The sequence below is a fragment of the Protopterus annectens genome, chromosome 9.part0 (genome assembly GCF_019279795.1).
Source record: "Protopterus annectens isolate FY-2018-M chromosome 9.part0, PAN1.0, whole genome shotgun sequence".
NCBI lineage: Eukaryota > Metazoa > Chordata > Ceratodontiformes > Protopteridae > Protopterus > Protopterus annectens.
Genome location: NC_056743.1, coordinates 1,597,256,599 through 1,597,270,424, shown reverse-complemented (window position 1 = coordinate 1,597,270,424; position 13,826 = coordinate 1,597,256,599). Strand labels below are relative to the sequence as shown.

The window sequence follows — 13,826 nt, the reverse complement described above, 5'->3', positions numbered from 1 at the left end:
GAAATCACAAATTCACCCCTGGAATCTCTCCTGTGTCCCTGCTACACAGAGGCACAGTAAACTAATCTTAAAAGGGTACCTTCTGTTACCTACTTTACAGAGGCACAGTAGGCTAATCTAATAGGGAGGCGGAAGCCAAATACACTCTGGCTAGGCTTATAAATGCCCTAGGGCAGATAGCCTAGTATCTACCTATGAACCTATATTTTAACTCTGTCCCTCATAAAATTTGTGGTTTTCCGATTGAGGAGTTAAGTAACTAAATAATGACAATGCATTACAGTTTCAAAATATCCATTGGTCAATGCATGATAGAATACATCCTGTCTTTTTAACAGCATTCTAAGTTTATAAGAGCAACACTTACAACAGGGATCTTTGTCCTCCTAAATGAGGGCTTTGCACATTTCTTGAGCTAAGAGGTTGAGAGGTATATATGGAGGGCCGAGAAAAATACAAGGGAAAGCAGGTACATTTTGCAAAACTAATGTTTTTGCCATGTCTCTCTTGTACCTCTGAACTCTCTGTATTTTAAAGTTTTTTTCTTCTTTAAAAAAAAAAAAATTAAAAAATCAGTGGAGATCTTCCTTTCTCCATTGCTTGCTTTCCAAAGCACTGATATACTGTGTAAGCATGGGAATGTAAGTCCCAAATGCATGTGCAGTTCATCAACAAAGTGGAAGAATGTAGAAACAATGCGGGGGGACAGGATGGTGCCATTATGCAAAGACATTATTTAAGAAAAGTAAGTAACTTCTTTCTTAAATAATGTCATTGTATAATGTGAATAACCAATAAGAAGGTGTGGTTATTTTGAAGATTTAAAAAAACAAATAGGCAGCTGGATGTAGAAAAAGCATTTTTCTTTAGAAAATGATCCATAAAACCAGTAGTACAGGATTTTGGCTTTCAAGGCCCCTGAGCCAGTGGAAACCACAACCCAAGCTGTGGAAGCCCTTACAAATGCCTTCTATGAACACCTCCAGGACTGCATGGATCAGGCAATCCCAAATAAAACCAAGACTCTTTCCACAAAGGGCAAACGTCCAGTCTGGTGGACCCCAGCCATTAACAAACTTTACAATAAGAGGAGAAAGCTATTACATGATAGAACAAAATCCATAAAAGGGAAGTCACCCCTGATCATTATTAGTAAAAAAAATACGAGCACTCATAAAATCAACTAAGGCCAATTTTGAGAGAAAAATTGCCATGGATTCAAAGGACAATCATAAGGCCTTTTTCAGCTATGTTAGGAACCTGGGTGGAAACTCCCAGATATGCTCAGAATTAGTCCAAAATGATACAAAAATCACTGAACCCACAGACATTGCCAACATACTGGCAGACAGGTCCAGTGCAAACTTCACCCCCCCCCCTAAAGGAGAGATAACTATCCCAGCCGAGTGTAGCCTCCCGGACATCTCAAATGCGCAGGTGAAAGCTGCTCTCTCTAAAGCTAAAATCACAGCATCAATGGGACCGGATGGTGTCCCCGGCTGTGTGCTACACGAGCTAAATGAGGAATTAAACCCGCATAAGGCAGCTGTTTAATCTCAGCGTTACCAGAGGATACGTGCCGAAGGAGTGGCGCACGGGAACTGTGGACCCACTCCACAAAGGCGGCCTCTACGGACCCTGGTAATTACGCCCCATAAGCTTAACAAGTCTAGTCTGCAAAGCTATGGAGAGGATCATAATGGAGCTCATAAACAAAGATATAGGGGACTTGCAGACATTGGACCCGACCCAGTTTGGCTTTGTCAAGGGAAGATCATGCCTTTTGAACTTGGTTGACTTCTTCGAAACAGTCACCAAGGCCATTGATGAGGGAAAGGCAGCCCATACAGCCTACCTTGACCTTGCAAGGCTGACACAATACCCCACTCGGGTATTGTAGAAAAAGTTACCAGCTTAAATGTAAACCCATGTGTCACAAGATGGGTTGCAAACTGGCTTAAGGACAGAACCCACAGGGTTAGAGTTGCTGGCGCTATGTCAGACTCCAAGCCGGTCACAAGTGGTGTCCCACAGGGCTCGGTCCTTGGCCCCCTATTGTTTGGCATCTACTTCTCAGAAGTACAGGCCAACATGGGAGGACTTTGGCTGACAAAGTTTGCAGACGACTGCAAACTGGGCGCCATAGTGGAAAGTGCATCGGACGCGGATATCCTTCAGAAGGGACTCACGGAAACAGATAGCTGGTGCCAGAGCCATGGCCTAAAGTTAAACGCCAAAAAATGTATAGTCATACCCTTCGGGAAAAACAAGGTAACCCCAAGCTACCATATAGGTGGCAATCCACTAAGCACAGAAGAGGTTATCAGGGACCTGGGGACCCAGGTTGACAGTGGCCTTTCTTTGACACTCACGTTGCTAAAGTGGTTAGAAAGACCTTCTACATTGCCCACCTGATCATGAAGGGATTCACATCCAGATCTAGTGAGGTCATTGTTCCCCTGTACTCTTCACTTATCAGACCAATGATCGAGTACAATGCCCCATTCGGTATGTATCTCACCCGGCATCTGCAGCAATTGGAGAGACCCCAAAAGTTCCTCACCAAAAGGATAAAGGGACTCCAAAATCTGTCATATGCTGCCAGATTGAAGAAACTCCAGCTCTATTCAGTCGCATACCGTCTGCTCAGAGGTGACATGTGCCTGACATACAAGGCCATGTCCAACCTGGAATTAATGGACATGCTCCACCTCAAAAAATCCAAATCCACCAAAACCACTAGAGCAAGCGACTTAAACCTTAGCACGGATATAAATAGGACGTGCTGGAGGGATAGATTTATCACTCAGAGACTCCCTATGCTGTGGAATAAAATCCCGGTCCATGTGAGGCAGAGCACCTCACTGACTCTGTTCAAGAGAAATCTAGACCTGTGGATGGGAGATCGTAGGTTTACCCCGGGAATCATCTCTGTGTCACTGCTGGACAGAGGCACAACAAACTAATGGGCACAGTATTTTTTCATATAAGGGGTGGCGTAAGCCACAAAAATTTGGGCTAGGCTTATAAATGCCTTAGGGCAGATAGCCTAGTATAAACCTATGAACCTATGAACCTATGTCCCACCAACAATACCGAAACTTCATCAGATGAATTCAAAGAACCAATATGCACCCTTAAATAAAAAGAAAACCAATCAAAAATTCAATTAAAATACACACCTCTTCTTAGTGACCAATCATTAACTAGCCTCATGACACACCCCCAGTACACAGTCTTCACTTGCAAAGCAACTTATTTCAAATTTATGTACACAATGTAGCAAAACATGGTTCATTGAAAAATGTTGGGTTGTAATCGAAGTAACATGATGCAAATACGCCTAGCATCTATCCCAAGCAAACTTTTAATTTTAACAGACATGCCAGAGATTCTGCTTCATTTAAACCTGGCCAAATATGTGCTCCAAGTTGGATTTGCCAGCAGAGTTCAGCTTTTTCAGGCGAGAGCAGCCATGCTCCACCTCTACATGTGATTTACAGTGAATCCAGCACAATAAATTTAAAATAATGTTCATTATAAGCATTAATGTGTCTGGCCAGTGCATTTGTTATTTTATACACACAAACACACACACACACACACACAAACACACACATATATATATATATATATATATATATATATATATATATATATATATATATATAGATATATATATATATAGATATATACAGACACACACACATACACACACACACACATATATATATATATATATATATATATATATATATATATATATATATATATATATATATATATAATGGGGATGATGTTTCTACAAACACTTGATTAATTAAAAAGATTGTGCAAATGTTAAGTAAATTAATTAAAAAGACAGTGCAAATGGTAAGTAAGTTATTCCGGGTGAAATATCAAGTAGTAGTAATCTGAAAATCACAGCAAACAGGAGTATAAAACAGTTGTTCTGTAAAGCAATATGAATAAAAATAAGTGTAGGAACTATTGGCTATGAACAGACTATGGAAGAACCAGGCCACGTTGTTCATCTCACACTGCCTTCCAGACTAACCTAGTAGCTTCCCTGAACCTCAGGGTATTTGTTTGTGCACAGCATGGAGTACAATATACATATTGTCTTAAATTTGGAGACAAACTTGGGACAGTGTGGTGCATTGTAGTTAGTGTTACTGCTTCACAAATATATGATCAGGGAATCAGTCCTGACCTCCAGGTTCAATCTGTGTATAGTTGTTGGTTTTCTGCGTACATTCTGGATTCCTTCCAAAGGTATGCTTTTTGTCTGACTACTGTAAATTTTCCATGTCAGTTATGTTTTTCCCTACCCTGGAGCTAAAAAAATCAGTTAAAATGGTCTGCAAGGATCAGCTCACCTGTACAGTTAAACAAACAAGGGTACAGTATTATAATCAGTATACCAACAATACATCAATCTCTGGAAAAGTCTAGTTTACACACAGCATGAAAGGTAGGCCAACAAGTATGAACTATATGAAGCAGCAATGTAGATGTACAAGCAACAGATGAGAGAAGACAATGTTTGACACTTTTCAATGTGCCCTTACATGCATACTTAGCCTTGCTTCAGCCCTAATAGAATTTTAGCGGTAAAAGAAAATAAAGGATAAAATATGTCAATATCCATAGATGCTGGACCACTATAAATCTGAATCGCACTCTACAGCTGTAGACCTATAAGTCTCAACAGTTCAAAAGATAGATGCTAGAAAACCAGATATAGTGGTCCAAGAAAAGAAGACAAAAGTAGCATTGATCATTGAAATTGTCACACCCAGTGATTACAATGTGTTGCATACAGAGATATATTAGGATTTGCAGGCAGAAATGAGAGCAATGTGGAAGAAAGATACCCAGACAGTTCCAGTAGTAGGAGCAACAGGTGGTTTACTATCAATAAGTTGAACGCTGGTTCGGCAAACGCGGAAAGTCGAATGGCAGTTAGTCGACTCCCTAGTTGCTGAAACTTACGAGATCAAGAGTACATACCAGCGAATGCAAGTGTACATTCGCTGATATGCACTCGATGTCATGAGTAGAGTCGCAGTACAGAGCGGAAAGGAAAATGTATCCCTTTTCTCACAGTAGTGTGATCTCAGAGTTAGAATATTTAATTTGCAGGAGGTGTGAGGGGTGCAGAGGGCTTGCCCCCCTGCTAAAACTTGAATTATTGTGTAGGTGTTTAACTTATGTTTGCAACTACACTGCCATCATGGTCAAATTTCGGTATTAATGTTGAGTCTGTTGATCGCAGTCAACAGATTCGACATTATAAACTACTTAATATGCCAGAAGTCAGACATACGTTTCGCAGTATCGAACGTTCAGTATTCTAAAGTTTGATATGTTGATAGTAAACCGCAACAGGTCTTATAAAAAAGAATCTGCAATCATATTTAGATATGTTAACAGTCCATGTAACGCCATACGAATTACAGAAGGAGTCATTACTGGGCACATTGTGGGTTCTGCGAAGAGAACTTCTGGCTGACATCAAAGATTGAAACAATACCAATTTCATAAACTTTAATCATACTTTGACTTAGGAATGGGGTCTGTTCCCATCATGGTAGTGGAAATCCAAACGATCTGGAGAAATTAAAAAATAGTGAATACCATCAGGCATAAACCCTCCATCTAATCCTATATCAGGAGTAAACCCTCCATCTAATCCTATATCAGGAGTAAACCCTCCATCTAATCCTATATCGGGAGAAACCCCTCAATCTAATCCTATATCAGGAGTAAACCCTAAATTTAATCCTGTATACAGAGTTTTAAGCATATGTGAAAGGTGAACAGTTAATAATGTGATTAAACTAGAGATTTAATTAAATAGGGCTGCAGAGGTTTTTAGTTTCAAACTAAGCCAGAAATATGCCACCCATTGTAGGTTTAACTAATGGTGGCTTGAAAGAAGAACTCTTGAAGATGAACTAAAGAGTTCAGAAGATAATAGTAGGAGGCAGTATTCATCTGGAATATATAGACAGCGTATTGATAGCTTGGATCATGTCCTATCTATATCTTCCAAATTAAGTCTATTCCCTACCATCATCCTTTAAACTACTGACATGCCTTCAATGGTTCTTCTTAAATGACAATCTTAGCCAGGCCTACAATGGTTGACATAGTGCTGGCATAGCATAAACATATGAGCCTGTAAGATAATAACTGGTTATCAGACTGTAACAAGTGATTTTATAAAACACATCAGTAATAAAAAGATTAGAAACTTTGATTCTGCCTATGAACTCCTAAAAACTTTGTCTTATAGTCCTGGGTTTGATTTATGCAGCTCGGCACAGATGGATAAGATTATAAACTGAAAACAAGCTTCTTCCTGGTTTGATCTTCTCAGCTTGCAGGTGCTTACTGTGATACTAGAAGTAAGTCAATTAGATAGCTGACATTCATAAGTCAGTTCCAAAAAAATACACATTTGTGTCTAGTATCTTTGCCAGGTTAACAAAAAGAAAACAAATATGAAGTATAACATTGTTACACCTATTGCTATATTCCATCTTCTTTTGAATCAGTAGCCCATGCATCATATCTTGAAAACTGGTATGACACAATCTTCTTCTACAATGCAGCAAATGTTTTTCTTAGTATGTATGTACTTGTAAACAACATCAATTCATTAAAAATAGTATTCCAGAGGAAAAAAAAACACCTTCTAAGTGTTCTAAATAATCAACACACACAAAGCCACAAGCCAGAGTGAATTAGATGTTTTAACTAGATAATTATGCAGAAGTATATAACATTCTAGCTAGAGTAAGAAAAATTGTGATCAAAAGTTTGTGAGCTTAGCATTTTATGTGGAGGACAAGTCCCTTGCACTTTGTGAGTTGAGGGGTTGTGTATTCCACATCCTTTACTATTTAGTATTAAATATAATCTCCTCTAATGTTGCCAATACATGCAGAAAAAGTAAATAGTGTTTTCTTGTTTTATATAAAAATAAACTATTTCCTTTTATCCTGTCTTTTGCAAACTGACAGTAAAAAAATCCATTTTGAAGCAGAGTACTCATATTTGTACTAATTAAGTCCTTATTTTGCAAAAGAAAAGATGAATTCTGCTGCTGTGTCTGTATATGATCTAAAATTAAAGTGAAAACTGCAAAAATAAAATCTACCCTAAAACAAAAAAAAATGTAAATCATGTTTTATTTATGTGTGTTTTTCAGAAACAATAATTAAAGAACACGCAATGGTGAGGTATGGTGAGAAGGAGAAAAAAATCTATGTAAAAAGCATGTAGTAGAGCATAGAAAGATTACAAACTGACCTTTTCCATATATGCAATTAGCATGTACTGCCTGATTTGTTTATGTTTAGCTGCATTTAAAAACATAAGATGTTAGTTTATGTGCTTGAGGTTCACTCTTCATTTTATACTAGTCAAAACTGAAGATTTGAAATGCTTAAGATATAATCGCAGTATAAAAAATAAATATTGATCTAGATACTGTTTCACCAATGCAGTTCATAATAAATATGAGAGAAAGCACATAAAAAACATCTTTTAAAGAAAAAACAGTCAATTTCATTTACAACAGCCTGTCCTTACCATCTAAAGTAAGCATTTGTGAAATAAAAACTGAGTTGACACTGATGTTGAACCTCGGTTTCAGTTAAAACTATACAGTGTTATAAAAGCAACCATATGATCCTGTCTACAATCTAAAACAATAGCATTCCCATTTAGAGGGTTATATATGAATAGGCAGATATATGTTTAAAAGACCCTACTGTAGGTTGACAGAAAGGTAACAGAAATACTGTGTTTCTTTTTTGGACAAGATCTCCTATAAGGGCATGGGGATAAACCCCTGACTTCAGCCCAGTCAGCCCAGATTCAGTTACTAGCTAGGGCGACTGAGAGAGTAACAGGGAGAGATGTACACGCCCATCCCAGATGGAAGGGCATTTGTTGATGAAGCTGTCTTAGGGAATGCATGGTCAAAAGAGGAGAGTTACCCTTGAACATAATCGACGAGGGCAGTAGGTTGGGAAGGGAGTGGTTATGTTATATAAAGAACCCCCCCCCCCCACAACAGATGCAAAGATGTCTGAGCCCCTAGGATGTCCTTAGGATCAACAACTGGCCCAAGCAATACCATAGTAAGTTCAGGGAGGTAGGAGATAAGCTGGTAGACCCAGCATAGTCATGGGACATTGAGGAGCTGGGATAGCTAAATGATGTACTAAGGGGGACCAAAAAACTTTAAAAAAAAAGATCTCATCTCCTGGAAGGGAAGTTTTGCCCTTGTAATCCTCTGTTGTTGGGTATTCACTAAAAGAAAATGTATGCAACTTCTATAATGCTTGCAAACTGCAGTGCTTAACAGCATGTAGTGTCTGCCAGTTGAAGTCACTCCTTTTCTTCCTCTGATGAAAAAAAGGTATTTTGAAAAGACCTATTGAAAAGCAGTAGTTTAAATACATGGCAAAAATATTTACCAGCTAAATAATTTCTCTCCTTTTTATCCTGCCGCAGTTTCCATTTTAATGGGTAATTACTATAAATATTCTCCAGTTCCATGCTGCTGCTATCAAAAGACTAACTTACATTTATATCAGCCCAGGAAGTAACACTGATATAAACAAAGGCGGTGCTAATTTTACCACTTAGTCATTAATGAACACAACATTCATGTCCAGTCCAGCCACTTCTTTCTGAAGCTTTCATCAGTTTCCTTGAAGTAAAGAGAAATTTTAACAATAGCCTACCGAGATTAACTAAAATGAAATGAATTTAAAATGTGTGTTTTACTTGTTTTATGTTCCTTTGTTTCCTTTACATATGGCTATGAATTGCTACAGAGCATCAACCTCATATTTATAGTTTAACTGTTTGCTGCAATAATGCAAGTACTGCTCTAATATAAAGAACATAAGGACAAAAAAGAAAAAAGGAAAAAAACAAGTTCAGCATAAAATGTGAAGCAGTATTATAATAAATTGAGTACAGTTCCTACTGTAGCAAGGGAAATGAAAGAGAGTTAGCAACAAGAGTTTCATAAAAAGTTGGTGGGTTTAAAAAGAGGAATCAGAAATGTCACCACAGAATTACTACTCATACTACCACAAAGATTAGAAATGGTTCATATGGATGCTTTCAAACATGCATGAAAGTTAAATAAAAGGCAGGCAGCAAGCACATTGGAAAGTATTCCGACTCTGTGTTTTAATTTTTCTATTAACATCTACAAACACAAGGTTTTAAAATTTAGAGGAAACTGACTTTTCCCTGTAAGTTGTGCATCTGTTCACCATTCCAGACTATTTTGTGAGTTGTTATACGCTGTTTGTGTCAACGCCACTTGTCGGTTTTGCTTACTCCCTGATACCTTAGCAGTCTATTGAATATCAGAAGACCTTCCTGAGCAGAGGTAAGGTATCTGTCTGCCCCCCTATAACCAGGATTCATCAGCAAACCACAGACATCAAAGGGTTTCAGAAAGACGTGATACGATTGTGTCTCCTATGCATATCTTCTTACACTGGAGGATAGAATATACCAAGCAACTGTCACTCACTGTGCGGCATAGCATATATTTTAGATTTAAAAACCCTTTACCTTACAGAAAAAGGGAATTTTTGCTCACTTCCAAATGGCATTTTAAAGCATTAATTCATAATTATTATTTAAAGTCTGTAGTTTATCAACAGCACACATGATGCTGCATTTGGTTCCACTTTGCAATAAAAGGTCTTAAGATTTAGAGGAATTTTTCTACTTCCATTTTCAGGCTTGAACACTTTGTCCTATATTTTTCCAACTTATCACACATACTGAGTTACACATCAGAAGGAAAGTCTGAGAGGTGAGTGGTAACCAAGGGGGTAAAGTTATAACAGCATTTTGTGTAAGGTCTAGCATTCTACATGTCTTCTTGGGAGACAGTACACCATCAGGAATGTCACCATGTCTTATTAGGATAGACGCAGTGAAAACACAAGTAGAATACATTGGGGTTTCAGTGTCATGCTACTTGTATGCTGATTATATGAGACAGTACTCCAAAGATTTAAGGAGCGTGAGTATTAGTCCCCATGGTCTGTGTAGGACTCATCATGCAGTCATGAATGTTCAAAGTGGAAGCATCCAAATGATTTTACAAAGCATTTTCCATTTTGATTGGTGATGTTTTTAGCATTTAACAAAACATGTTGTGTGCCTATCAAAATGACACCAATGTCAGGCACCCTACCTGAAGCATTAGATGAAACAACTTTGGAGATAAGAGAGCACTGAGGAAATACTACAAGACCGATCAGTACTAAACAGAGTGAGATGCAAAGTTATTTATACATTTATGCTTTACTGCAATGCTATATGTTATGTGTTCTGATGCTCCAGTTTTTTGTGCAGAATAATGCACAATGACTTATGCCATTTAATAAGGCAAAACCTGGGCTCGAAGACTGGTCTGAGTTAAGTAATGAACCACAGGGTAATACTAATTAAAGTTCAAGTTCAGAGTTACTTAAGTACTTATATCAAAGCAGTATTACACAACTGAACAGCAAATAAACAAGAGACAAAATAAGTAAATACAATTTTAAATATAGCCACACCTCACAATCGTACAGAGTTTTACAGAATGTCCAGATTTTTTATTCATATTTTTGATCTGTTCCTCATAAAATTTGTGAGTTTCTGGCAAATCAAGTTACTAAATAATGACATACATCAGAATTTCAGATTTTGTATCCTTTAGAAAATGCATGTTAATGCAAATCGTGTTATTCTAACAACTTTCTGATATTTAAAAATTGCCCCTACTTTTGGGGCTTTTGTCCCCCTCCCTGTTATTTTAGACTTTGCCCAGATTTATTGTGCTAAGTGGTTGAGAGGTATGACTATGGCTAATCTGCAAATATCAGGTCAAAAAGGTAAATTCTGAGAGAACGCTTTGAACCATCAAGTGTCGTGATTGCCCTAAGTCATTCCAGTGACAGATTCTAAGCATGTAGCCCCCAAAATATAAGGGAATATGCACCTGATGTATCCAGCAAGTCCCTAGAAATGTCCAATAGTTTTTGATTTGATAAATGAAGAGACAAGCAGGCCAGTATCAGTTTATAACTTGCCTAAGATAAAGGAGACCTAAGTTATGACAGGGAAAATAAATCAGGAAGAGCATTCTGTAGGTGATATATGATAACATAGCTTTCCACTGCAGTCTTTGGAACATTGATGTAATGGTGTTATACCTAGATATCTCAGTAAGTAGTCAAATAGAAAAGTGCCAATACACATGAAGTCAAGCTTGATGACCAGTAGGCCCAGATAAGGGGCACTACAGTAATCCAGACATTAAGAAACAAAACCTTTACAACTACGTGTAAATCAACAGAAGGAATGAGATGTTTATTCAGTGAGATATTCCTCATATATTAGCATGAGGATTTGATGGCAGAAACCAGGTACTTGAGAATAAGCCAGTTGTCAATAATCACACATATATGCTGCACCTTAGAAACAAACTCCAGTTTATCAATAGTAGAATTAATAACTTTGTCAACATGTGGGCAAAAACTATAACAAAAGTCAAAATTCAGGATATGATTAAAAATCAGTACCCATGTCTCTGATGACTTGGGTCCAAGACAAGAGTTGAATAAATGAAGGCAGGCTCAGGTAGAACAGATTAAGTGCCCACAGGACTGATGTCCTTTCTAGAGAGAAGACTTTGGTGTGGCACCAGAAAGTAGTGATAAATTGTTTCCATTGAGTTGTTTAAATAACCATGACTTAATTCACATCTGTCTTTCTCTTTCCATACTGATATATGACTTGGCATTTACTTAGATAAAACTTTCTTACAAATTCATTCCTGAATCCTGATAGTCGATTTGCTACAGCAGTGTAATACCCATCCTTGAATATGCACTGTCTCTGCCCTATGAAACAGTAATAACACAACATTATTACAAAATCACATTTTATACATCTGTCTAACCATCACATTCAAGTCTTTCTTCTATAAACCCTCCCTTTGTAACTGCCACTTTTATCAATGCTACTGTCTTCTACAAGTCATTTAATTCTGACTTTTGCTCACCTCTAGATAGTAATTTTTCCATTAATTCTATTAATTACCATGCCTGAGATATAATTTTATAGATTATGTTTCCCTGGCAGACTTTCACACTGAATACTACAGAATCAGCCTGTTTAAACTTGCACGTCTTCTCTGAAAATCCATGCTCCCTGATATCCACAGCTTATAATGTCTCCTATTCTTTAGACAAGCACTGCTTAATAACTTCATAACAACTCACCGGTGGAACTGATATAACCCCGCATAACCCTTATCCACCCAACCTTTCACACACAGTCATTCAACCTGTCTGTACTGTCTGAAAACCCACCACTTTTTCAACTTGTTACTATTATTGGATAAAAGCAGCGGTGGTGCAGCGGTAGCATTGTCACCTCACAGCAAGAGGTTCTCCCATTCGATTCTCGGCTGGAGCGCCTTCTGTGTGGAGTCTGCATGTCCTTCCCACGGTCCAGTGGCATTCGAAAGACATGCGCAAATGGGCGTCCCTTTGTTGAAGGTTGGGCTGGCACCTCTGCACCGTAAAAATTTACTGCCAATCATTAGCGGACCAGAGATCTAGATGAATTAATTTTTGACTATATCTGCATATCAAATGAGAGCTTTCACAAAGTCTACTGGATCTACTGGATCCAAATTCATAATTTTTACATGATCTAGAACGTGTTAAAATTTCAGATAAACACTGACTGAAGTGGACTTCTGTTTCATTGGACTGTGAATGAGGCATAAAAACTTACGTTTATATACGCATTTTTTTTCAAAACACAGGTCACAGGTAAGGAACACTGCATAGTTTTGTAATCATGCTATACTTTGATGATCTTCCAAAACATAAAGAGTTACATCAGAATTAAATTAATTCAGTAAACATACACTTATCCACATTTAATAATAGCTAACTCCCCTTAAGTTGTTAGGAATAAAACATTTACAAGACACTGATGCCATCAAATGACAGAAACTCACTTCAACATATAATTACCTGAAGAGCAAATATTCTCTTTTTTGTTCTCTTTCTCCAACGGTCTCTTTATTGGTGTGTTCATGTAAACATTTTCCATCTCCATGCTGTTTGTATGCACTGGCTTGCTTACAGTTAGTCATAAACCCAGAAAACCTTTATGTACATGTGTTTTATCTAAAAGCCTTGCAGAATGTTACAGCATGGATATTACAAATGGAAATTGCACTGTCTTCACATACCACAACATCCTGTTTCTGTAATCAGTTTCCTGAACTTTAAATTCTAACAAAGGCTTCAAAGTAGCATATTTCACATTTGTAATTGGGAGCCAGTATTCTGCTATATTTTTCAGAGTCCTGCATAGCTCTGGAGAGCAGAGTGCATGGTCCTTGCAGAAGGGTTTAACACATGTGGAGATGGGAGGTTATAATCTATGGGCTAGTTGCTTGCCCTAAACACTTGCTTGGATACTCAGGTATGAGTTGATATGGGTACACACCTTGGCCTGTATGCACGCATTAGGCAAGTTGATACAACCTTGGAGTTACTATATATAAAGTCTGGGATTGTAGGGGTGGACTCCCATGTTAGGGTAGGTGCAGGGAGGGTACTGATTTGTCACATTTTACAATTCCTGTGGAACTGCAAGTAAAAGAGCTTGTGAGCAGGTAACAGCAAGCTACTAAGACTCAAGCAAATAGTGTTTTATCTCATATAGTAGATCTGTGGAGATGTTAGGGTTGTTATGATAGC

General features: G+C 37.8%; 1 protein-coding gene across 2 annotated transcripts in view; it reads right to left on the bottom strand.

Annotated features, from left to right (window-relative positions):
- Positions 1-13,248, bottom strand: part of LOC122812205 (C-type lectin domain family 4 member D-like) — a 506,009-nt gene extending 492,761 nt beyond the window's left edge. For both annotated transcript variants that reach the window (XM_044084543.1, XM_044084544.1), the window contains exon 1: positions 13,092-13,248. In XM_044084543.1, coding sequence (XP_043940478.1) covers positions 13,092-13,176 — 85 coding nt within the window. In that variant the 5' untranslated portion in view covers positions 13,177-13,248. The remainder of the gene's footprint in view (positions 1-13,091) is intronic.
- Between the last annotated feature and the right edge of the window lie 578 nt (positions 13,249-13,826).